The sequence below is a fragment of the Ranitomeya imitator genome, chromosome 3 (assembly GCF_032444005.1).
Source record: "Ranitomeya imitator isolate aRanImi1 chromosome 3, aRanImi1.pri, whole genome shotgun sequence".
Lineage (NCBI taxonomy): Eukaryota > Metazoa > Chordata > Amphibia > Anura > Dendrobatidae > Ranitomeya > Ranitomeya imitator.
The window spans coordinates 762136672-762162670 of NC_091284.1; the positions used below are offsets into that span (position 1 = coordinate 762136672).

At 44.4% G+C, this 25999-nt stretch overlaps 1 protein-coding gene across 1 annotated transcript in view; it reads left to right on the forward strand.

Moving 5' to 3' along the window:
- The window catches only part of KATNAL1 (katanin catalytic subunit A1 like 1), a 221868-nt gene extending 196926 nt beyond the window's left edge, over window positions 1–24942 (forward strand). The window contains exons 10-11 of the mRNA XM_069759015.1: window positions 14367–14493; window positions 23909–24942. Of these exons, the coding sequence (XP_069615116.1) occupies window positions 14367–14493; window positions 23909–24107 (326 nt within the window). The 3' untranslated portion in view covers window positions 24108–24942. The remainder of the gene's footprint in view (window positions 1–14366; window positions 14494–23908) is intronic.
- The last annotated feature ends 1057 nt before the right edge of the window (window positions 24943–25999 follow it).

Sequence of the window (25999 nt, forward strand, 5' to 3'; positions counted from 1 at the left end):
CTTTGCAGCATCATAGGAATCATCAGATATCTTCAGATTCCTATGTCGCTGCACAGTAGGAAAAAGGCAGAGGGAGATGAGGGAGAGCCACAGAAAAGTACTGCTCATGACCAAGATTCCCAGCCCCACAGTGTGAATAAATCAGAAGAGACTGCGGGGTGGGATCTCAGGCCGCGCGTCCATGCAGGCGCAATAAGAAAGACATCAAGTGATGTCAGTGGACGGGCAGCGCTAACTGCGCATGCCCAAGGCCTAAGATCACAGCGCAGGCTCCGGGAAATGCTGAGGAGGCAGCATCCATGAGGAAATAACTCACGGCTGTGGTGCGTGTGACGGGGTGTACGGCAGAGCAAGAAGGGGCAACAGGCCAAGGGATGATTCCACAGATTTATTATCAAGAACGCTGGAACAACACATGCAGGTAGATCTACAGAGTCCACAATTAGTCCAACGTAACAGGTTCGGGGGCACCTCCCGATAATCCTTGTGCCAGTTAACAAAGCAATAGTCCACTCGAGTCCAAAGGATCCCAAAACAATCCCATGAACGACGAGATATGTCCTCAGCTGGACAGTCCCAGATGGACATGGGGTCTTGCCTCAGCTAAGAATCCCCACTCCTTCTCCTTCAAGGATCAACTCACATCTGATCTCAAAATAAGAATGGATTGTCTGAGCTCCTGGGATCCGCCCATGAAGGGGGGTAGGGGTCACACCTTCTATTCAATGGTTGGGTCCACCAGAAGATTCTAGACTGGTGGGCTCCAAGTAGTCTATGTAGTATGTACATTTGACTAGCCACCTGCTGTGAGGAAGAATGGCTATTCCTCCACTAGTGATGTTGACAAAGCTTAATTATATTATAGCTTAGGGCTGCAAGTATTGGGGGAAGGAGACATATTGTTACAGGTGAACTCCCAGCACAAGAAAATACATAAATTACAGCTAATAGAAACCAGAGAACAGTTACATACATCAAATGGCATATTATTCAAATACAGGACAGGGCAAAAGTACATATCATGACAATCCCTTCCCCTCCCAATTTGTGTACGTACCAGGGACCTCTACAGGTCGCTGGTTAAGTACACACAGGCAGAGCGTAACTTACATGTGGCTTCATGCAGCCACGAATTGGCATCGTAGCTCTCCCACATCATTGCCCAGGAGAACATCTGCAGGCAGACCACCCATCACCCCAATCACACATCGCCTGACCCCAAAACCAAAGTTCAGATCCACAGTGGCTGTGGGAATAGTCCTCCATTGTCCACCAGCCAGTTCAATGACAATCCCAGGTCCTCTATGGATTGCCTCAGGCCGAACCACTCGGGGATCAGCCAGTGTGAGGAAAGCCCCTGAGTCACAAAATCCAATAAGTCTCTGTCCATCCAGCACGACCTCCTGCAAGTGCTTACCTCGATGAGCAGAAGTCGTCATAGCTGCAGGTCGCACACCATAAACTCCTAGTGGTGCAACCTGGGTGGGTGAGGCACAAGGCAAGTCCTCACGTAGTGGTGACACGTTGTCCTCCATGGCACTTGGCTGTACATAATTAATAATACGACTGGGTACAGGATCAATCCTCATTTGAACAGCTGGGCAGGAGGCTTGCAGATGCCCCGGCTGTCCACATCGATAGCATCTGTGCTGGGTCTCACTCCATCCAAGGCGTCCTCTTGGGCGAGGGGTAAGGGAACCTGGAGGCCGGCTCACAGCCAGAGCAGAGAAGCAGAGCGCCGGGGACAGACAGCGGTAGGTAAGTATGTAGTGGTTGTTTTTTTTACTTTAACGATGGTAACCAGGGTAAACATCGAGTTACTAAGCGCGGCCCTGCGCTTAGTAACCCGATGTTTACCCTGGTTACCAGCGAAGACATCGCTGAATCGGCGTCACACACGCCGATTCAGCGATGTCAGCGGGAGATCCAGCGACGAAACAAAGTTCTGGACTTTCTTCCCCGACCAGCGATATCACAGCAGGGGCCTGATCGCTGCTGCGTGTCACACTGGACGATATCGCTAGCGAGGACGCTGCAACGTCACGGATCGCTAGCGATATCGTCTAGTGTGACAGTACCTTAAGAGAGATTTACAGTGGGGGAAATAATTATTTGATCCCTTGCTGATTTTGTAAGTTTGCCAACTGACAAAGACAAGAACAGTCTATTATTTTAACCCCTTAGTGACGGAGCCAAATTTTTGAAATCTGACCAGTGTCACTTAATGTGGTAATAACTCTGGAGCACTTTAACAAATAACAGTGATTTTGATAATGTTTTTTAGGAGGTTTAAAAATGTAGCAGTAATTTTTCATTTTTTCAAGGAAATTTACAAAATTTATTTTTTTAGGGACCTATTATCCATGTTTGAAGTGATTTTAGGGGTCCCATATATTTGTAAACCCCCAAACGTGATACCATTTTAAAAACGGCAACACCTGACATATTGAAAACTGCAGTCAGGTAGTTTATTAACCCTTCAGTTGCTTTTCAGGAATTAATGCAAAGTGACATGGCAGAAATGAAAATGTGCATTTTTACCACCTAAATGCCTCTGACTTCTGAACAGGTTACAACAGACGTCAGACTCTTAGGCCAGAATTTGGTCATGAATTGCCAATCGCAAACATCAGGACCACAAAATCATGATCTGAGGGCACCAATTGGGATTAGGAGGAAGCCCCCACATTCTGTTAACCATTTATAATGATGTAGTCACTACTGACAGCAGCATCTAAGGGGTTAAACAGATTTGGAGGGTGCAAACACTGATCGTGGCTGATACAGCAAGTTGTCAGCTATAGTGTGCAGCCGACAGCTGCTGGATTGTCACCTGTATGGGGAGGCTATTCCCTTATATCTCAGGTCAGTTAAAAGACGTATTGGCGGTCATTAAGGGGTTAAAGGTAGGTTAATTTTAATATTTTGAGATAGAATATCAAAAACAAAATCCAGAAAATAACATTGTATAAATTTATATACAGGGATACAGGGATAAACAACGGATACTGGAAGCCGCGTTAAGCATTTCCTCTGCGGTGTTGCTATCAGTGTGTCAAGAGTGGGAGAAGAGGGTTGCATTGACAATCCAACACAATGGGCAGCACTTTGAACACATTTTATAAGTGGTCATAAACTTGTAAATAACTCATGAAAGAATAAAGTTGCGTTAAAAACAATCACACCGTTGTTTTTCTTGTGAAGTTCTCAATAAGTTTGATGTCACATGACCCTCTTCCCATTTGAAAAAAAAAAAAATTGGATCCAAAATGGCCAATTTCAAAATGGCCGCCATGGTCACCACCCATCTTGAAAAGTTCCCCCCTCCCATATACTAATGTGCCACAAACAGGAAGTTGGTATCACCAACCATTCCCATTTTATTTAGGTGCATCCTTATAAATGGCCCACCCTGTATATATTTTTTACATTGACTATTTTGATTGCCTCCTTTTTAGACAAGTATGTATAATTCTCAGGGGTGGCACAGGAATACTTTTAGGGATATGGGAAGAGCAGTATTATTCTCGGCTGTACTGTTTTCTATGAGTATCGGTGTCATTTCAGTTCATTTGTACATTGTTATCTCTACAGATTTATAAAGGAAAAAGTCAATCTCAAACCTCAAGGATTATTGAGTAAGTATTTTTCCAGGCGGAATACTTCAGCCGTAATCCTTGTTGTTTGAGATTTGCTTTTACTTTCCCTGTAGAGATTGCGTTCTTGTTTTGCACAGCAATACACAAATGAACTCCGTTGATATCATTACTCATAGAAAAAGCCCGGCGAGGAACAATCTCCGTCACCATTTTATTTCTGTTCAGTATTTTCAATATACATGAATGTACAGGCTCTACTGGAAATGCTCGACTTGTCTTTCCTCTTTAAAGAAAAAACCTAATAATTATTGGACAATATTACACTGATCTAAACCAATCCAGCTGTGCACCTTGGTTATTCTGATTATTAAATCAATTATACCCATGTAAATAAGAAACCTAGTAATATATCTTATTAACGAAATCTGCTTTTATTTTTTTCTCCTCCTGGACTGATCATTTACTCTCAAAATTCTCAATTCTGGTGTAAAATCTGTCTTCAGTGAGTACAGATTATTACATTACTGAGATAGGAGATGCCAGGAACTAGTGATAATTTCTGTCTGAACCTCAGGGGAGGGAGCTCTGCCTCTAGCTCCTCCTCCCATACATATATTATGTATATTAGAGATAGGTAGATATAGATAGATATAGAGATAGATATATATAGATAAAATATAATTTGGTTATTCTGTGATTACTTTAGGAATATGAGTACACCCTGCCCTTGGGAGTTGGCTTTACAATGTATAAAGTACCGTTACTTGGATGGAAGAGTCTATTTTCGTAGTCATCCGTTTGTCTTCTAAATGCTGATTGGTAGAAATTATTTTATAGCCTTCTGATTGGTTGAAAAATAATTATTTTTACTCTGGCACTAAAAGGATTTCCTGCATTCCTGTGTTTTTTATCGTAGGCCAAACCGAGCACAAAGTGGGCCCTTCTGCCTCATGATAGTCATTGGCTCTGACAAGAGCTTCTTGTGAATCCTGTTATTCGGGGCTTTAAACATAATCCCGGAAAGCACTATTAATGCATGGCCAGAATCTAACGTGAACATAGCCTTACTTGGTTATGGGATTGTAATTTTCATATTTAAAAAAAAACATGTATTTATTAATACCTGTTAAAAAAAAAAAATGTTATTTGGTTTAGCATAGAAGTTCTTTTTCTTGGACCTTTAACCCACATATGCAGATATGAACTTTGCTAAAGGAGGATCCTTGGGACGTAGGCCTCTTTCACACTTCTGGCTTTTTTTTCTTTTTCCTGTCGAAATCCGTCGATTTTTGAAAAAACAGGATCCTGCAAATTGTTCTGCAGGATCCTGTTTTTTTCCCATAGACTTGTATTAGCGACGGATTGTGGCGGATGGCCATCCGTTTCATCCGTCGTGCACTGGATCCGTCGGAAAATAGCGGTCCGTCAGGTGGAGAAAACGTTTAGAGGAACTTTTTTCTTCACGTCGGAAAATCGCTCAGCGACTGGTCCTGCGCTGTCCGTCGTCGGCTATAATGGAAGTCTATGGACGCTGGATCCGTCGCTGACCGTCAAACACAGGAATCCAGCGTCGTATATGAGCATGCCCGGAAGGATTTTCTAGTCCGTGAAAAAATCTCTCTCTATCTCTGTCTCGCTCTCTCTCTCTCTCTCTCCCATTCAAAGGACCCTGCAGGAGCGCAGTCCGGAGCAAGACTGAGATCAGGGTCAGATACAGAACTAATCAGCAATGGCACAACACGGGGACAATAGCTCAGGAAGGATTGTACCTCACTCTACAGGTGCGATGGCCTGCATTCCCCTTTAAATAGGATGCCAAACCTAACATTATCCAGTAGCACCAGTTCTTCTGATAAGCTCATGTTGATGATCTTCATAAGAGGAGAGCCGCGGGATAGAAAAGTTACCCGGTATCATGGTGCCAAACATTTTTGTGCATGTGGACTTAAACAGAACCTGCACCTGGTTTTTGCCTCCACATCATGATGTATAGACAGAGCTCTTGATTCTAGCCATGTATCATTTATTTTACAGTTGTGATCCAATCAGTTTTCACTGCTGCAGATTTAGCAGTGCTTTGAATGCTGAGCCATGTATAGCCCCGCCCACACCACTGATTGGCAGCTTTCTGTCTACACTGTAGCTGTTAATCAGTGGTGGAGCGCGGGGTTACACAGAGCAGTTGACTAGGAGGCATGAGACTACCAGTCCTGCAGTGGTAATCTGCTGATAAAACAGTGATTTAATTGAAACTACAGCACACAGCCTAATCAGTGACACATCACTGGAATCGAGGTTTCAGCCTCAACATCATGCTGTGGTCAGATTAGATAGAAAAACCCTGCTGCCACATTCCCTTTAACAGCTGTGCTCGGTTAATAAGTATTTGGGATAACGGCTCAGCAAAGGAGTGCCTATCTTTTTAAAAAGACTTGATCTGTATACAAATTATTTATCCAAGGAAGGCAATGTCTTGAGGGAGTGCCCATTCCTCCTTGCACACAGTTAATAAAGGAGACGAAGTAAGCCAACGAAGAACTGCAGGTTATCAAAGCCGAAATATATCTATAGGTAAATACAAAGTGCAGCACTGAAAGGCAAACTTCCCAAAGGATAGTCCTGACATTGGCTTATTTGCCATTCACAGACGTTAATATATCTGTAATTCCTTTTAAATATTTACAGGCACAGTCGGGCATCTTTGCCGAACATCATTTCAACATCACTGGGAGCTGCCAAAGACTGTTCAAAAAAAAAAAAAGTTCAGTGTTTAAAGTCTACTGTTCTCCATGAAAGAACAGAAGTTTCTCAATTTTTTTTTTTTCACTCGAAGGCACAGATCGTTGTAATCAGATCATTGTAATTCACCGATGGCTGATCTCTGTGTCTGCACAGTCTAGACGTCCTTACATCAGACTGCAGCTGCCTCAACTTTCCTATTGTTTCATCACATATGGATAACTCTTTCATGGCTGCCTGATAACAGGAAGCTTAAAGTTAGTTGCAATAGTTAAAGGGGTTTTCCTATCGGCGAGATCCTATTCCAATATATAGTAAGTGTAACAATAATCTTAGCAAATGCCTCTAATTAGTAATGTAGTATACTTCTACTGATAAGCTAGGTCACCAACCCCATGTGCAATGCATTGCAGTAGCTTAGGTATCCATGGTTACAACTACTAACCGCTAACTAACTGTCACTATCAACTAACCGCTAACTAACTGTCACTATCAATGGTCGTGACCATAGATATATAGCTCTGCATATGGTGTAAGTGCAGCGCCCCAGTGTCCTGGTCGTTGCAGTAATGTCATTCTTCCACCAGGGGGAGTGATGTTACGTCTGGAAGCAATAAAGGAGATCACCTTACCAGGTATCACAAACGACACAACACACTTCACACTCCAGTCCACCAGGGGGAGCTATGCTCCTATTTAGTAGGGCACTCCTCACAGTTAGGTAACACTGGTGGCTTGGATAGGAAGTTAGGCAGAATCTGACTGGGCTTCACCCAGGCAGCACCTGTCAGGCAGACAGGGGGAAGGAGGAACAACAAACAGCTGCAGACAGAGAGGTCCCTGACAGGGGTGGGATCCTGTCAGAGGCCTAGATAGAGGGTTACGGAGCTGCGCCTGCCCCGATATGCAGCAGCATCCTAAGAAAGGACACGAAGAGAATTGTGTTGCTGAGAGTGAGAAACGAAGTCATAGCACAAGGAGAAGAATCCAGAGGGAGTTCTGCCCTGCAATAGGCTGCCTCCCTCTAAGGCGCAGAAGCCGGTAGCCAGAACACCGAGGGAGTAAGGAACTTTATGCTTTACTTCAGAGACTGGCAGGACAGTTAATTCCACGTTAGCTGCCCGACCCTACACCCAGGAGGCACGGTGGCAACTTGTGGGGGCTGGGGCGTCATAGGGTCCCTGTAAAAAGCCTCAGGCCATCAGTCATACAGGTTTGTCCTTTCCATACCTTCTGGGGGACAGAGAGAGAGAAAGAGACATAAGATCGAGAACACCAAAATCAGTTGTGAGGACCTCACCGAGAAGCTCAGCAGGGAGGTACTACAACACTCAGGCGCTAGAGGAAGGCTACTGATTTCCACCTGGATAAGGGGACTCTGGAATTGCCTTCAGACTGTCTGGACTCTGCCTGCCCTGTGATCTGGTGCTCTGGACTGTGGATGCTGAAGCCTTCAGTAAAGGTAAAGAGACTGCAACCTTGTGTCCTCGTTCTTCACTGCGCCTCTCACCATCCCCCATTCTCCATCTACACTCTGGGAAGCCCTGGGGATATACTTCACCTGTGGGAAGGTATACCATCTAGCTGCCATAACATCACCCCAGCGGACCCCTAAGCAGCGTCGGTCACCCTGACCGAATAACACAGGTGGCGTCACGAACATTATCCTATAAACTTTCGTCCTTTTATTGGACATCCCTCAAAGGGCCACGGACCGGGTCAGCCACCGTGACATCCCTGACGAGAACCGAAGGGCCCGGCTCCGAGTACCCCATTGCCCTGCCGTGGGGGCGATCCATAAGCGACATCGCTTATCAGAAGAACTACACTTCATTTCTAATTGTGTTTGCTAATATTATTATTATGCCTAATATATAATGGGATAGGAACTTTGAGCTGGCAATACCCCTTTTAAGTTATTTTAATGTTATTGTACAGTAAACTGTGACACTTTGAGTTCCCCAGGTTGATTATGGCGGGTTGCAGTAAGCGGCAGCACCCCCATGACCTGTCACAGTAAATGCTAGGTGGATTGATGGCTTCCTAGTTGTCAGCTACAGGAGGAAGTGTTGGCATGGGCCCCAGAAGGCTTGGTGGCTGTGCGTTTTGATTTAATAAATATAAAAATTGTCAATTCAGCTCAACACTCCTGTGTTAGGGATAAGCGTCCCAGGATACTTCTAGGGTACCAGTCTGTGGTCTGGGAGTGGTGCACGGAGTATGCACTGCTAGGCTTCCAGGTCAAATAGCCCTAAGTGGTCGAAAAGGGGATGTTCTCCAGCACCACAGGAAAGTAGTTAAAACTTAGCCTTTAATAATATATTCTTCTTTTTTTTTTTTACCCTATAGGACTAAAGGCTAAGCTTTAACTACTTTTCTGTGCTGCTGGACAATATCCCTTTTAAGTCATTGTATGCATTTTGATGCTGGAACATTACTCCATAATAGAGAGGGCAGAGAGGAGCTGATGAAAGGGAGTCGTTTGGCACCAAGCGGATCATTGCAGATATTGTGTATGTGCACCCAATAAAACCTGTTTTGAGGCTTCACTGATAACTAGGCCTAAGATTGTCAATCAGTGCTGCATGGCCAGTTCAAGGCTGAAGTGTCTGGTTTATTAATACAGTGACTTGTGAAAGTATTCAGCCCCCAATCTCTGATGATCCCCCGGAGCACCTTCAAATCCATTTTCATCAAATGGAAAGAACATGGTACCACATCAGACCTACCAAGAGAGGGCCAACCACCAAAACTCTGAGCCCGAGCAAGGAGGGCATTAATCAGAGAGGATGCTCAATGACCAAAGGTAGCACTGAAGGAGCTTCAGACTTCCCAAGCAGAAACTGGAGTATCTTTCCATATGACCACAATAAGCTGTACACTCCATAGAGGTGGCCTTTAGGGATGAGTGGGCAAAAAAAAGCCCACAAATTGTATGGCTCAGTTTGAGTTTGTCTCAAAGACCTATATTAGACACACCAAATGTATGGAGGAAGGTTCTGTGGTCAGATGAGACAAAAATTTAACTTTTTGGCCACCAAGTTAAACGCTATGTCAGGCACCAAACCAACACGGCTCATCACCCCAAGAATACCATCCCCACAGTGAAACATGGTGGTGGTGGCAGCATCATGATGTGGGGATATTTTTCAGCAGCAGGGACAGGGGAAATGTTCCGAGTTAATGGAAAGATGGTGTGAAATACAGGGATATTCTTGAGCAAAACCTGTTTCAGTCTGTCAGTGATGTGAGACGGAACGGTGTTTGACAGCCTTAGAGGGGATGGTAAACATTGTGTGGCAGGATATTACTTTCCATCAATCTGTGGGTTGTTCTTGACTGTTTAGTTCAGGATTAGGGATGGGTTTAGAAATTACCGCCTTAAAGTTGAGTCCTCCATGTCACATTGTGAGCTCTTTTTATTACAAGGTGAAGTTTCGGGACACCGCGTGAAATAAGCATGGCTGTCTATGTAAAAGTCACATAAGTTTGCTCTAAGTCCGTTCTCAATTGTTGGCGTTGTTTTTGAAGTTATATCTGGAACTTTCAAGTATTCTGCATCAGCGAAGATGAATAGCAGCCATGAAGATTCATAGCACTGCGCTTATGTCTTTAAAGGAGGGATCCTCTAACATAATCTTCACCTTCTCCATCTTTTAGAGTTTCTTACTACACTTTTTGTGAGTAGGGTACAGTCTGCAATGCTGATACAATGGCGCGTCTCTGCCAGGACTTCTGTCTTAACCCAATATCCAGACAAAAGACATTACTGAGGACGGTATTAATCCTCTTTCTGATAACAATCTTCTAGCTCAAGGGCATTTACATCCAGACTGGAATAAAGTATAAATTATGGGATTGCTGCGGCTTCTGGAACAATTTAGAGCATTGTACGGGCTGCATGTAAAGTGGATTTGATCCCAGCGAGGACTTGGCTGAAGTATATGACTTATTTTTGGCTTTTCCTGGAAAGTGATGTCATTAGAACAGATTTATTCATACATGTATTTTATGCTGCCCGCTGCTGTGAGAACTTATTACTTAACACACATAAAAAGTGAATTACAATGAACATTCGGAGCGTTTTCAAGGTCCTTAAAGTTGACTTTCAAAAAAAGTATTTTTCAAATGATAATACTGATATTCTGATAGATCTTAAAAATTCATCTTTTCTTAAGCTACACATTTTATGATGAAAGTGGGCTTGGTGTGTAGATTCTCACCCCAAACGTAGCACTCCAGTGATAATGTTTAATTTTGATGTAAATGAATATGATATACACAGTGTAGACCTTGATATATTATCCAATCACCGGCTTCTCCCGTTATCGTCATCATCCCACTTCTCTTCTCTCCTTTCAGTGCCACATCTAGATGTGTTATTTCCATGTTACATATAATCCATTGGTTTGGACCAATGTAATCTTTTAGCCAAAGCAATAACCAGCAACAAGCTACTACATGGTCTTACCTAAGACCATTTGAGAATCCCATCAAATTAAAATTTTGAAACGCTGAGACAGGACTGAGATCATTAAAGGGCTTGTCAAGCTCAAATTAATTATTTTTGATGTGTTTAAAATAGAAGATATTTAACTTTACTTTTAGATTTGAATTCAGTAAGATGCTCTAATCTCAAGATATGAGACCCGGTAGCGTCAGTTCCACTGTCAGCTTTGGTTGATCACAGGAGAGCGTTTCCTGTTTTGGCATGCAACTTTGTCTGAAGGGTTTGCTAATTGACTCATTTCAGCATCTAAGCCATCCTTGTTCTCCATCTATATTTTGGCTGTGACTTCACATATGTGCCATCAAAGGAAACACATTTTTCCACCACAACTATCCTCCACAGGGTGATTATCTCTGCATGGCCACCGTACTCCGTAAGATGGTCTCCCATAGCCACCCCACTTAGCATGATGGTCTCCCCACGGCAACTCCTTACATTATGATGCTCTCCCGGCAGCCACTCCATACAGTATGATGGTCTCCCCACAGCCACTCCACACGGTATGATGATATCCCCACAGCCACCCACTTAGTATGATAGTCTCCCCACGGCCACTCCTTACAGTATGATGCTCTCCCGACAGCCACTCCACTCAGTGTGATGGTCTCCCCACAGCCACTCCACACGGTATGATGATCTCCCCACAGCAACCCACTTAGTATGATGATCTCCCCACAGCCACCCACTTAGTATGATCGTCTCCTCACGGCCACTCCTTACAGTATGATGGTCTACCGACAGCCACTCCACACAGTATGATGGTCTACTGACAGCCACTCCACACAGTATGATGGTCTCTCCACGGCCACTCTGGTCTTCCCAGAGCCACCCCACTTAGTATGATGGTCTCCCCACGGCCACCCCACTTAGTATGATCGTATCCTCACGGCCACTCCTTACAGTATGATTGTTTCCCGAAAGCCACTCCACAAAGTAGGATGGTCTCTCCACGGTCACTCCTTATAGTATGATGGTCTCCCCACAGCCACTCTGGTCTTCCCACAGCCACCCCACTTAGTATGATGGTCTCCCCACGGCCGCCCCACTTAGTATGATCGTATCCTCACGGCCACTCCTTACAGTATGATGGTTTTTCGAATGCCACTCCACACAGTAGGATGGTCTCGCCACAGCCGCTCCTTACAGTATAATGCTCTCCTGACAGCCACTCCATACAGTATGATGGGGTCACTTTAGAGTATGGTCTCCCAACAGCCACTCCACACAGTATAATGGTCCCACCCGCAGCTACCACACCTAGCCTAAGTCTGTAGTGTAGCTCCAAGCTTCAGGTCTCGTTTGTGTATATTGATATTGGGCACTTTTCCTGCTCAGATCCATGAGTTTGGCCTAATTAACACATAACTTTGTTCTCGTACCCAAATAAAGACCTATTTTCATCAGTGTGCTGGATCCAGTTTCGTCTGTGCATCCATTTTTGCCATACATGTGTGATGCAGTTTTAAAATTGATTTTATGGTGATTCACAAATGAAAAATTCCCAAAAAGGGGCTTGTTGGAAAGTAAATCTAGAGTTCAATAAAAACGTGGTAGTTGGTTTTAGGGGGCTAGGGCTGCTAACAGATTACAGCTGAAATAGAGTGGATTACAACATTTTCTTAAAAAGATAAAATAAAAATAATAATTGAAAAACCCCATTATGAATTAAGACAGTTCATTGGATGACATTTGCTTTGCTATAGTGTATCATAAATATTTGTTTTTTTTCAGTATACTCTCAACATTTTTTTATGTGGCTCTTAGTATCTGGTGAATGTATTTAAAAGGGAACCCGTCAGGTGGTGATTCATTATGTGGCATTTTAGAATAAACATTGGGGGCAATTCATCAAAGCTTTTTCTCCAGATTTCTAGCAAAAAAAAAAGTTTTCTAGCTTTGCAAAATTGCAATTTTTTTTGTAATTGCACAAAAAAAATGCAACTTCTGGCTTTTTCACACCATTCTTGCCCTAGCACCGACAAAATGGAAGGGAGCAGAATCGGGCATGGCGCCCACTGTTCATCAAATTCATGATGAGCGGGGACCTTCACTACACCAGAAATCTTACTCCAGCGGATCCTGGAGTAAGATTTGTGGCTGGGCTCATCTAGCAGCATGCGCCACTACTTGCCTCTCCTGATTCATTAAGAGGCATACTCCAGTAAAGTGGCGTAGCTTTTGATGAATTTGCTGAGTGGGCATTGCAATGCCGTAAACCACCCCAGCTCCACACACTTTAGCAAAGCTTTGATGGCTGTCATAAGACAAAAAAAGTCAAAATGTTCTCACAACGTTGCGTGGGGCAAAACGTTTCTGATATTTGAAAGTGTCTTACAACAGAATTCTGGCATAAAAACCTTGATAAATCAGAAATTTTGTAGAAATATTGTAAAAAAATTAAAACTGTGAAAATCTTTGGCGATCTCTCCATTTTTATTTGACAGGTGGCAGAGGGGTTTAGAGCTTTTTAAACCTGGTTTACAGTAGCAGAATGAGCAGTGAGGCTCCCACTACATACAGCTGTCTCAGGCCATGTTCACATCAGGTTTTAGCCACACATCAGTGTCCCTATAGGGGCTTCAGAAGCCCTAAAAAACAGGATTCTGGGGTAAGGTCATTGATTAATAAAACAGATGGAGTCACTTGGTGCTCTGTCTGACCTGATCTTTTGTTTCCTCCTTTTTTTAGGTGGGCACAAAAACATGATTGACTGAAGTTTGTGCCTGACTCAGAAAGGCGGATGTTGATGAAAATGGGGTCGGACTGAGCACTTTGTGATGGCAAACTTGGGAATGCTCACATCACGCGTTCTGTGAGGATTCTCCGGGGCCGGTGCCGATAGTCATGGGACCGCAAGTATGTGATTTGTATTCTTCCGGCCACATTCCGACTAGACTGTGTCTGGCCTTACTCAATACACTTGCGTTGAGCGAGGTCGCGCACGACTAGTCGGCACGTGACCGTGTGTAAATAAATCCCATACTTGTGATCACACGCCCCCCTGCGTTGTGAGGACTTAAATACAGTGACTGCAGACATGTAGCCGAAGGCTTGACAACCCCTTTAAAGAAAGATCATTTGTAAGAAGAAAAAAAGTCTAATTGCTGTTTAGATTTAAATTTTGTGAATTCTCTACATTTGGTGTTTATTTAGGGATTATATTTGGCTAAGATGTAGCATGTTGTGGTCCAGGTATGATAACTTAGTTGGGAATTGTTGCTTTATAAAAAACTAAAAGCTCTAGAACATCTAATATGTGGCTATCCGTATCTTTGCCTTTTCTTATTATTTTTATTCAATGAACATATGTTCGGTTAAATCTGCAATGGTAGTTTGGAACAGCATTTGATCAGGATTTGGCACCTGACAGCCTAGTGAAATCTTGTGGGAGAATATTATTTGTATTTAATTGATTTAATCTTGGCAAAATTTCACCCGTACTTATGTTTTCAGTACTTTTGGGAAAACCTTAGTATTAATCTCTACAAAGTTAAGTCTGCTCCTTCTCTCCGTGACAGCTAATGGAAGAGCTGAGCTGCTGAAAATAAATCTCCGAGAAGTAGAGCTGGACCCAGCAGTAAACCTGGAGGTCATTGCGGAGAAGATTGAGGGATACTCTGGCGCTGACATCACCAATGTTTGCAGGTAAAGTACAGACGTACGTGAATCTAAATCCTAATGTGATGATGCAATTCCAGCAAATCTAGATTATTCGTTGTGTACTTTTTATTGGGTTGTTTGCAGTCATTTAATAAGAATGTAATGGATGTTACACTTATCAGTCCAGTTGCGAAGGAGTTAAAAAAAAAAATAAGATGCAAAATTTTCCTATTTTTTCTTTCATGTCATTTCCCATTCTTCCCCTTTTTAATAAGGTGCGGTCTCATTGGGTAAAACCTTAACCTTTCGCAAATAATTTAGCAATCTGTTAGCTGTCTTAAGCCAATCTGCTCGTGCAATTAATCAACTGCTCTCAGTTCCTTAGAAATGTAATTACAGATTTAATATCTGGAGGAGGCCTTTTTCGATTGTCTAATTACTTTGTATCAGCGCCGCTTTCTAAAAATGAAGTGAATTTGTGTCATCAAAACCTTGAAATGGTGTCAAAAATGGACTCATTTACCCAATTAATGTCTATAGTTGTTAATATCTACAATGGATTATTAGGAATTGCATTTGTGGCATCGCTTTATTATTAGAGCAGAAGGTAAAATACGAAGCTCCGGGAGGCATACTTTCTGAAACGTTCTGTTCCTGACGATGGGTCTAAGTTACCAGGACAGTTATGAATTATTATTATTATTATTATACATTTTTATAGCGCCATTTAGTCCATGGCGCTTTACATGTGAATACGGGGCAAATATAGACAAATACATTAAACATGAGCAGATAACAAGGCACACGAGTACATAAGGAGGGAGGACCCTGCCCGCGAGGGCTCACAGTCTGCAGGGGGTGGGTGAGGATACACTAGGAGAGGGAAGAGCTGGCTGTGCGGCTGTTCAGTAGGTTGAGGATCACTGCAGGCTGTAGGCTTGTCGGAAGAGATGAGTCTTCAGGTTCTTTTTGAAGGTTTCTATGGTAGGCGCAAGTCTGATGTGTTGGGGTAGAGAGTTCCAGAGTATGGGGGAAGCACGGGAGAAGTCTTGGATGCGGTTATGGGAAGAAGAGATGAGAGGGGAGTAGAGAAGGAGGTCTTGGGAGGATCGGAGGTCGCGTGTAGGTAGGTACCGGGAGACCATGTCACAGATGTATGGAGGAGACAGGTTGTGGATGGCTTTGTATGTCAGTGTGAGGGTTTTGAACTGGAGTCTCTGGGCGATAGGAAGCCAGTGAAGGGCTTGACACAGGGGAGAGGCTGGGGAATAGCGGGGGGACAGGTGGATTAGTCGGGCAGCAGAGTGTAGGATGGATTGGAGTGGTGCCAGAGTGCTAGAGGGGAGTCCAGAGAGTAGGAGGTTGCAGTAGTCGAGGCGGGAGATGATAAGGGCATGCACTAGCGTTTTTGCAGTGTTGCGGTCAAGGAAAGCACGGATCCGGGAAATATTTTTGAGTTTGAGACGACAGGAGGAGGCAAGGGCTTGGATATGTGGCTTGAAAGAGAGGGCAGAGTCGAGGATCACCCCGAGGCACCGGGCGTGTGGGACTGGGGATAGTGAGCAGCCATTGACATTGATGGATAGGTCTGTTGGAGGGGTAGAGTGAGATGGGGGAAAGATGATGAATTCTGTTTTGTCCATGTTCAGTTGTAGAAAGCGAGCAGAAAAGAAGGCTGAAATGGCAGACAGACAGTGCGGGATTTTGGTAAGCAAGGAGGAGAGGTCAGGTCCGGAGAGGTAGATCTGTGTGTCGTCAGCGTAGAGATGGTACTGCATACCGTGGGATTCTATGAGCTGTCCCAGGTCGAAAGTGTAGATGGAGAAGAGTAGGGGTCCTAGAACAGAGCCTTGAGGAACACCGACTGACAAGGGGCGAAGTGAGGAGGTGGTGTGGGGGAGGGAGACACTGAATGTTCGGTCTGTCAGATATGACTAGATCCAGGAAAGGGCCAAGTCTGTGATGCCAAGGGATGAGAGGATTTGTAGAAAAAGGGAGTGGTCTACAGTGTCAAAGGCAGAAGACAAGTCCAGGAGAAGGAGGACGGAGTAGTGTCGCTTGCTCCTGGCAGTTAGTAGGTCATTGGTGACTTTAGTTAGGGCAGTTTCAGTTGAGTGATGGGAACGGAAGCCTGATTGTAACCGATCAAAGAGGGAGCAGGAGGAGAAGTGGGAGGACAGTTCAAGATGGACGTGTTGCTCCAGCAATTTGGAGGCATAAGGGAGAAGAGATATTGGGCGATAGCTAGACACAGAGGATGGGTCGAGGGAGGGCTTTTTGAGGATGGGTGTGATCTTGGCATGCTTGAAGGATGAGGGAAAGACACCTGTTGTGAGTGAGAGGTTGAAGAGGTGCGTTAGGGTTGGGATGAAGACCGTGGAAAGGTTAGGGATGAGGTGGGATGGGAGCGGGTCAAGCATGCAGGTGTGGTGAGGTGTGATCTTGACAGGAGGGTGGAGAGCTGATCTGTCATGGTGGAGAAGCTGGTTTTGGAGGAGCAGGGTTGAGCAGCTAAGAGGGGCAGTGGGCGCTGTGGGCCAAAGCTTTCTCTGATCGTATCGATCTTCTGTTTAAAGAAAGAGGCGAAGTCATCAGCAGAAATGAGGGGGAGGGAGGAGGTGCGGGGGGACGGAGTAGAGAATTGAAAGTGTTGAAAAGCTGTTTAGGGTTGTGGGACAGGGAGGATATGAGGGATGAGAAGTAAGTTTGTTTTGCGGCAGTGAGCGCAGACTTGAAGCTGGCGAGAAACTGCTTGTATGCAGTGAAGTGGTCGGCAGAGTGGGATCGCTTCCATCTCCGCTCAGCAATCCTGGAAGCCCGTCTCAATTCTTTGGTCAGGCTGGTCAGCCAGGGCTGCCTGTTAATTGTACGAGTTTTACTATGCATGAGTGGGGCGGCCGAATCGAGTGTTGTTGTTATTGTGGTGTTATAAAAAGTGGCAGCAGCATCTGTGTCATGAAGGGAAGCTATGTCTGTGAGAGGGAGAAGGGACTCAGAGAGTGATTGTAAGTTGAGATGTTTGAGATTTCTGCGAGTGAGTTTGTGGAGTGGGGGTTGCACACTAGGAGAGGAGAGGGACGAGAATGTCAGTAGGTTGTGGTCAGACAGGGGGAGGGGTGTGTTAGTGAGTTTAGTAAGGGAGCAGAGGCGGGTGAAGATGAGGTCCAGCGTGTGGCCATCTTTGTGAGTGGCCTCAGAGGACCATTGAGTGAGGCTAAAGGAGGCAGTCAGTGATAAAAGTTTAGAGGTAGCTGAGGTGAACGTGTCAATGGGGACATTGAAATCACCCATGATGATAGTGGGGATGTCAACAGAGAGGAAATGAAGTAGCCAGGTGGTGAAGTGGTCGAGAAAGGTGGAGATGGCTAGTTCTGGGGGGTGGTAGATGACAGCAAGCTGGAGGTTGGAGGGGGAATAGATGCGGACAGAGTGCACCTCAAACGGTGGAAGAGTAGTGGAGGGTGGTAGCGGGATTGGAGTGAAGGAGCAGGTGTCGGACAGGAGCAAGCCAACTCCTCCACCGCGTTTGTTGCTGGGGCGAGGGGTGTGAGAGAGGTGGAATCTGCCATAGGAGAGCGCAGCTGGAGAGGCCGAGTCAGAGGGGGTGAGCCAGGTTTCAGTGAGGCCGAGGAAGGAGAGTTTGTTGGTGATGAAGAGGTCGTGGATAAATGGCAGTTTGTTGCAGATGGAGCGTGTGTTCCATAGTGCTCCAAGTAGGGGGAGCTGGGGAGTGGGGGCTGGATGAATGGGTATGAGGTTGTCGTGGTTGGGAAAACGTGCGGAGGATCGTGGCAGGGGGTTAGAAACGAGTGTGGGGATGAATTGGGGAGGGCCGGGATTTGGGGATATGTCACCAGCAATGAGGAGTAACAGACAGATCATTAGAAGGTGGGAGCAGGATAGGACATGATGCGGCCGTGTGTGTCTGGATAAAAAGGATTGTATGTGGAGGAACAGTTCTGAGGGGAAGGTGAGATGGCTGGGGAGTATGGAGGAAGAAATGACTAGTTCCTTACTAGGAGGAGGGATTGCAGGAGATTGTAAGAAGGAAAGTAGTATGGGGGTGAAAGCGAAAAGAAACCGAAACATTGTAGTGGTTAGTAGTCTGTTACCTTACAGTCAATTCCAGTCCAATTCAGTCTAATTCAGAATCATAATTAAAAAGATGTAATTCAGTCTAATTCAGAATCATAATTAAAAAGATGTAATTCAGTCTAATTCAGAATCATAATTAAAAAGATGTAATTTAAAAGATGGAAGTTAAAAGATGATTTGCAGCAGACTGAGTCTATAGCAGACTCCTGCATGTGAATATATCCCCAGTTAAGGGCAATCAGGTGTGAATGAGGGGGTGGCTGGGTATGGGAGACCAGATGTAGAGAGTTAAGCAAAGGTCATAAAGTGAGGGAGGGGTAAGACTGACCACTCAAAGAGATGCCAGGATCACACAATGAGATACATGAAAACAGGTCATGGAAAACAAGCTGATAGGTAAGAAAGCATACTAAAAGGATTATATGTGCTGCACCAAGACACTCAGATCCAGGGGAAGCATAGAAAAGCCAGTGCAATATACAGAGACATTCAGAAGCCAGGGAGAGCTGGGTAAAGTCAGTGCATACCATGGAAAATCAATGCAGTATACAGAGACATTCGGGAGCCAGGGAGAGCTGGGTAAAGTCAGTGCATACCATGGAAAATCAATGCAGTATACAGAGACATTCGGGAGCCAGGGAGAGCTGGGTAAAGTCAGTGCATACCATGGAAAATCAATGCAGTATACAGAGACATTCGGGAGCCAGGGAGAGCTGGGTAAAGTCAGTGCATACCATGGAAAATCAATGCAGTATACAGAGACATTCGGGAGCCAGGGAGAGCTGGGTAAAGTCAGTGCATACCATGGAAAATCAATGCAGTATACAGAGACGTTCGGGAGCCAGGGAGAGCTGGGTAAAGTCAGTGCATACCATGGAAAATCAATGCAGTATACAGAGACATTCGGGAGCCAGGGAGAGCTGGGTAAAGTCAGTGCATACCATGGAAAATCAATGCAGTATACAGAGACATTCGGGAGCCAGGGAGAGCTGGGTAAAGTCAGTGCATACCATGGAAAATCAATGCAGTATACAGAGACATTCGGGAGCCAGGGAGAGCTGGGTAAAGTCAGTGCATACCTGTGGGAAGAGGAGAACAGCTCGATTAGATGGTGCAGATGATGATAATATTGTAGTAGTGATGAGTAGCCAAATGCATTCTAGAATTCAGTCTAATTCAGAAAGTATACCAGTGATTTAAAGCGCTCAGTAATCCATTAATCCATACAGAGTAACTTTGTAAATGTGTTGGATTTTTTAAAAATCTTAGAGCTGTATTCATAATTCTGTAGACTTCAGAGTGAAAATTTCCCACCTAGATTGCTTAGGGTTATTACACCCAGCTCTGCATAATAGGAGCTGAGGCAGGACCACTTTTAGATTAGTACTACCCCTCCACACACACACACACACACACACACACATACACTATTTTAATTTCAGCTGTAATGATGAATTGACATATAGTGTTAGATTTTATTTCATAAAAAGAGAGCAATTATCAACTATTGTTAAAGGCAACCTGTCACCCCCAAAATCAAAGGTGAGCTAAGCCCAAGAGCATCCGGGGCTTATCTACAGCATTCTTTAATGCTGTAGATAAGCCCCCGATGTATCCTGAAAGATGAGAAAAAGAGGTTAGATTATACTCACCCAGGGGTGGTCCCGGTCAGGTTCTGGTCCTATGGGCGTCGCGGTCCGGTCCGGGGCCTCCCATCTTCTTACGATGACGTCCTCTTCTTCTCTTCACACTGTAGCTCCGGTGCAGGCGTACTTTGTTTGTCCTGTTGAGGGCAGAGCAATGTACTGCAGTGCGCATGCGCTGGGCCTCTCTGACCTTTCCCGGTGCCTGCGCACTGCAGTACTTTGCTCTGCCCTCAACAAGGCAGACAAAGTACACCTGTGCCGGAGCTGCAGTGTGAAGAGAAGAAGAGGACGTCATCGTAGGAAGATGGGAGGCCCCGGACTGGACCGCGACGCCCATCAGAACCTGGACCGCAGCGGGAACGCTCCTGGGTGAGTATAAGCTAACCTCTTTTTCTCATCTTTCAGGTTACTTCGGGGGCTTATCTACAGCATTACAGAATGCTGTAGATAAGCTCCTGATGCTGGTGGGCTTAGCTCACCTTCGATTTTGGGGGTGACAGGTTCCCTTTAACAATTAAATGGTCACTGTCATTTAAACAAATTTTGCATAACTCAATAGTACAAGTGATTATAATAAATTTTGTAATACATCTTACGAGAAATGCTTTTTTTTTTTTTTCACTTGTGCTCCACTTCTTCTTACCTCTTGAACACACACTCTGAACAAAATAATAAATTCAAATTTGTTTTGATCAAAGCAAGGTGGATAGTGAGGTGTTGAGTTGCATGGTGTTTAGTCCTTGAGCAGTGCCAGACTGGGGTGTCCGGGGCCCACAGGAGGAATTGACTCTAGGGGCCCACCCTACAGCTATATGCAAATACCTGTTAGCCGTTATCCCCGATATAGTGGAGCATGGACTGTAAATCACAGGCAGCTCCTGCACATCTGAGTGCCCCCATAATTGGAATGTACAATTACGGTAGTTTGCATTAAAGGAGTTATTTGGTTAAAGCACACCCATCCATGGGCTCCACAGGATAGTGGATAACTTTTTGACCGTTTGAGTCCGACCATTGGAAACCGCACCAATTGGAAGAACTGGGAAGTCTTATCTCTGAAAGGATACTTTTATCCCTATTTTATATGGAGCGGCACATGAGATGACTGACTGCAACTCAATTCTCTTTGAGGGTTCCAGAAAAAAAAATAATGAAGATAAAGATGTCCCTGGTCCTGGCCCCATGTTTCTGGTCCCTGGTCCTGGCCCCACATCATGCCGCAAACACAGAAGAAGAAAAAAAAAATCTTATATGCCTGCGATCCTATCACTACTCAGCGTCTTCTCCCCCCAGATCCAGCGCGGTCATGTTAAAATTCGCCGCCAACCTATCAGAGGCCGGAGGCTAATGTCAGTGCGACCCTCAAGGTCCTTTTCATGCACCACTTGTGATGGGCGCACTGACGTCTGCCACCGGAATCTAATAGGTTGGAGGCCATATTAACTATTGCAGTGCAGACTTTCTGCACTAAAATACATTTCAACTGATTGAGCGTCCTCTGACGCACATTCGGTTGAAACCAGCTGGCACCCTCTATAGCCTGCTTGAAATCCTGCCGAGGATCCATGTACCCTCGGAGAATCATCTGGTGTCCAGATGCTCCAGTCTGATGCAGTCCTTGAGATGGGAGTGAAGAACACCCAGCACATTGCGAGACCAGAAGCATGCATAGAGATCAACCAGCAGTTTCTAGAAAAACCTATTTTACGTCCGTGCTGGATTCACAGCCACATAGATTAGCACTGCTATATATTGTTTTCCATGCTGCTGCAGGCTCTGAACATGTGCTTCGAAGAAAGGAGAGCAGGTAATCTCCTGTTAGGGGTCGAGTTCCCGCTTCTGCACAGGCGGAATCTCGGGCCGTTTCTGCTGCGGTCTCCCATTCTTCTCCTGCCGCAGTGGAACCTGCTCAGTGGAGACGTCGGTCCTTGCGTCTGGCTCAGTCTCACTCTGTGCTTAGGCTTGCTGTTGCTTTTCCAGCTTTTGCCATTAAAGCCAGTGCTGGGCAGCAGCGAGCGGACGCTTTTGGGACAAAGTCCTGCTTTTTCCCTTCTGAGCATGCCCAGGGTGAGATCTCCCATTGGAGATCGAGGGTCACATGCTCAGATGTTGCAGCGGTTCCCATTGGTCCTTCTGGAAGGTCCTGAAGGTGCTACACTTCTGTGGCAGCTTCCCATTGGTCCTTTTTTGGAAGGTCCTATACGTACTGCAGCTATATAAGCTTCGCATGACCGCACGGCCATGCGCTAGTGTACTATTGTATACGTGTGTATGTTGATGAGTGCAAGTCGGTCTTTAAATAACCCTCCCTATTGAATGTCTGCTCGCGTAAGGTGTATGGCATCTAGCGCTCGACTATCCTCACAACGTGTTACACACGAATCAGCGTCCATTGCTGTGACCGCCAGTGCGGCGCCACGCGCCAGTAGTGCGCTTCCTAACCCACGTCTGGGTGCTTGGTGGTGTCTGCCAGCACGGCACAGTTCGCACTTCGGTGCTCTAAAAATATTCCTATTGTTACTTAATACACCCAGTTGCGGTGTTGAGCGCTATTAGTCTAAACGGACTTCTACCCCGAGTCTTGGGACTGAGTTCGGTGACTCTTAGCTTGCGCTCTTTAGTGCAGTATTGCGGTCCTGTGACTTAACAGGGTTCGCTCCCACCGCCATATAGCGCTGCCATTTACTAGCAGCAGGTTTTCACCTGCACGGTGGACCCCGGACTGCGAACGCACCTAATATTATTTCATCTTATACTTGGTGCGTTCCACCAGTCCTAACATCTCCACCCACTAGATCAGAAACAACTGCACATTATTGAAGAGTCAAACAGCCGTATAACTTAAACAAGAATCGCAACTCAGAAGTTAGACCGGCCGTCTTCTCTCTTGGCCCGAGCGTGACAACATGTATTTCAATGTAGCTGCCATGCTCAGTTTGGGAGAGCTGCTGGCCAGTCCGAGCATTATGTTGCTATCCCTGTCTGAGTTATACAGCCGACTGATTTTCCCTTGGAGAGAAAAAGAGCCTGCAATGTTCAACTTGGTGAAAAAAGCAGCATAAAAATAGGGTGATTTCTTCTATTCACACTTATGAAAGCTTATTTTAGAATACTTAACTGAAAGACAAGAAAACTATGATTCAAAAACTATAGAAGTTCCAAGCTGTTTGTACACAGTGCACAGCACAACCAAAAGCAGTGCAAGAAGACTATGCATTTTTTTCTGAAAAATGTCTTTATGTGGTTATTATAGTTGTGCGCATCAATCCTTATCTACAACTGGTTTTCTTTAAGGCACTTAAAAATAAAAACAAAACAAAAAGACAAAAAGCCGGCAAACTTTAAGTAGGCAAAAAAACTATAAAAATAAAACTCGCCATATTGATCCCTTGTCGCACACTTCTCTTCTCCACTCACCAAAAAAAGACAAAACTGGACCTGTCATTTCATAAGTCGGCACATAACTGCTCTTGCAATGTTTTTATGTCTCATAATTTGGGCAGATGTGGCATTTGGGACAGAAATTACATGAATAGATCCTGTGCTCTGTAATGCCCATGCCAATGACATAGACGTATTGTTTTGTGTTCTTTTTGTGAACCATATTTGCCCATTTGATGGATTCAGCTGTGCAATTCATTTAGGTGTCCATTAAGTCCTCTTTCAAAATTGTCTAGCTATTTGGGTCTAGATAAACATTGTGTTTATGTTTTTTTTAGGGACGCCTCCATGATGGCTATGCGCAGACGTATCCAGGGTTTGACCCCAGAACAGATCCGGGCTTTGTCCAAGGATGAGCTACAGATGCCTGTGACAATGACAGACTTTGACTTGGCACTAAAGAAAATCTCAAAATCTGTTTCAGCTCAGGACTTGGAGAAGTATGAGAAGTGGATGGGGGAATTTGGTTCAGCTTAGTAAACCTATTGTATTTTGTATTAAAAAAAAATTCATCTCTTGTGAAGACAACAAAATTTACATGAAATGTCTGACCTAACAATTTCACTTTGATGACAAGCCATCTCATTTTACGTATCGATAGTAAGGAGCATTTTTTGTGACCAGAGATCATCATTTGCAAAAAATCCCAGAACACACACTTCCAAATTTATTCATTAGGTTTTTTTACTTTGTAGCTAAGATTTATTTTGAGGATTGTTGAGTCTTTTTACATAATGTGAAAATATATATTTCGAGATACATTTGGTTTTGAACTTGTGATCCCCTCTTGTCTATGGAATTCACTGAACCCCCATTTTCTGCAAACATGATTGAAGCTGGTTTTCTGTCCACGTTAAAATCCATCCACTTTCTACCTCCAAAACTTCTACTCGGATGTCCTCCATGAGCAGCTATGATTAGAGAGACTTCCATCTGCGATAATTACGGCATCTCTACAATATGTGCCATAAACGTCCACAATGGAAAGGTTCCCAAGCATGTGCAACTCTCTGTATTAACTTTTAAAGGTGTTCTGAAAAATGCAGGAAAATGTGAAAACCATTTCAGGAACGCCTTCAAAAATAAATAGCAAAAGCCACACATGTGAGACCACTTCTCAACTTGGAGCTGTGCTATGGGACTCATGTTCCCATAATAGATGCATGTCCAAACATTTGGACTCCTATCGGACACTTATGGCTTCTCCTGTAATAATGCCATACATATCCCAGGTGGAGATACCTCTTTAAATATTTCGGCAGGTAATTCTGTACCTAGAAATATTGGTTGTAATAAATTGCAGTATCTAAAGTGCTCCTAGAAATACACTTCCTTGTCTACTCCCGTCTGATCCAAATTTGAAATGGGTAATACCCAAAAAGTTAACCATGATGAGTTTTTGACCTAAATACAACAATTGGGCTGATTTTTGTGTCTTGTAGATGGGGATGTTGAACATGTTGTTCTTAAGTACTTTATTAGTTGCAAACTCCCACCCTCCCACATCATTTGTGTGTGCTCTCACTATGATATAGCTTCATCCCTAGGCCCCCTTCACACGTGTGAATAGAAATACGTCCGTCCGTGGGATGTTCCGTGACCGTCTGTGTGCCTCTTTTTCAACCTCAGTGTGTACGTTTTTTTTTTTTTTCAGTCCATGTGTCATCCGTGTGCTGTCTGTGTGTAAGTGCGAGCATTCACTGTGCCATCAATGTGCCATCCATGTGACACTTACCAGAATATAATACATTGAAGAAATTAGTGATTTTTAAGTGTTCAAGATAATATATAAATATAGTTAAACAGCTTGTAGTGCTTTATATTAAGCTAAATGCATAATTAAATGAAAAAAATGTTGTTGTGCCCCCCACCTCCTATTTTTTTTTTTAAACCAGCAAAGGTAAAACGAACAGCTGTGAACTCATATTATCAGGCTGGAACTATCCCTGATTATTGGGCCCTTCCCAGCCTAAAAATACAAGCACGAAGCCGCTCCAAAAGTGGAGCATTACATGAGATGATGTGCTTCGCCTCGGCTCTTCCTGATTATCTTTTGTGCTTTGGCAATCGGGGTAATGGTTTTTGAGGTTGATGCCTGCTGTGTAGTGTCCTAAAACACAGCATCAAGCACTGGTGTTGGTAATGGAGAGGTTTCTAACAGACACCCTCATTACTAACCCGGTAATCAAAAAAAAAGCACACACACACAAAACAAAAGTTTATTGAAATAAAAAATCCCCCATATGTTCCCTCATTCAAAACTTTATTCAAAAAGGAAAAAAAATCCAAATTGCCTACAGCCACTGTTGGGTTCTGCTGCGCAGTATGGCCTGGAGACTGTAAAGAAAGGTAATGTTACGGAGTTGCCG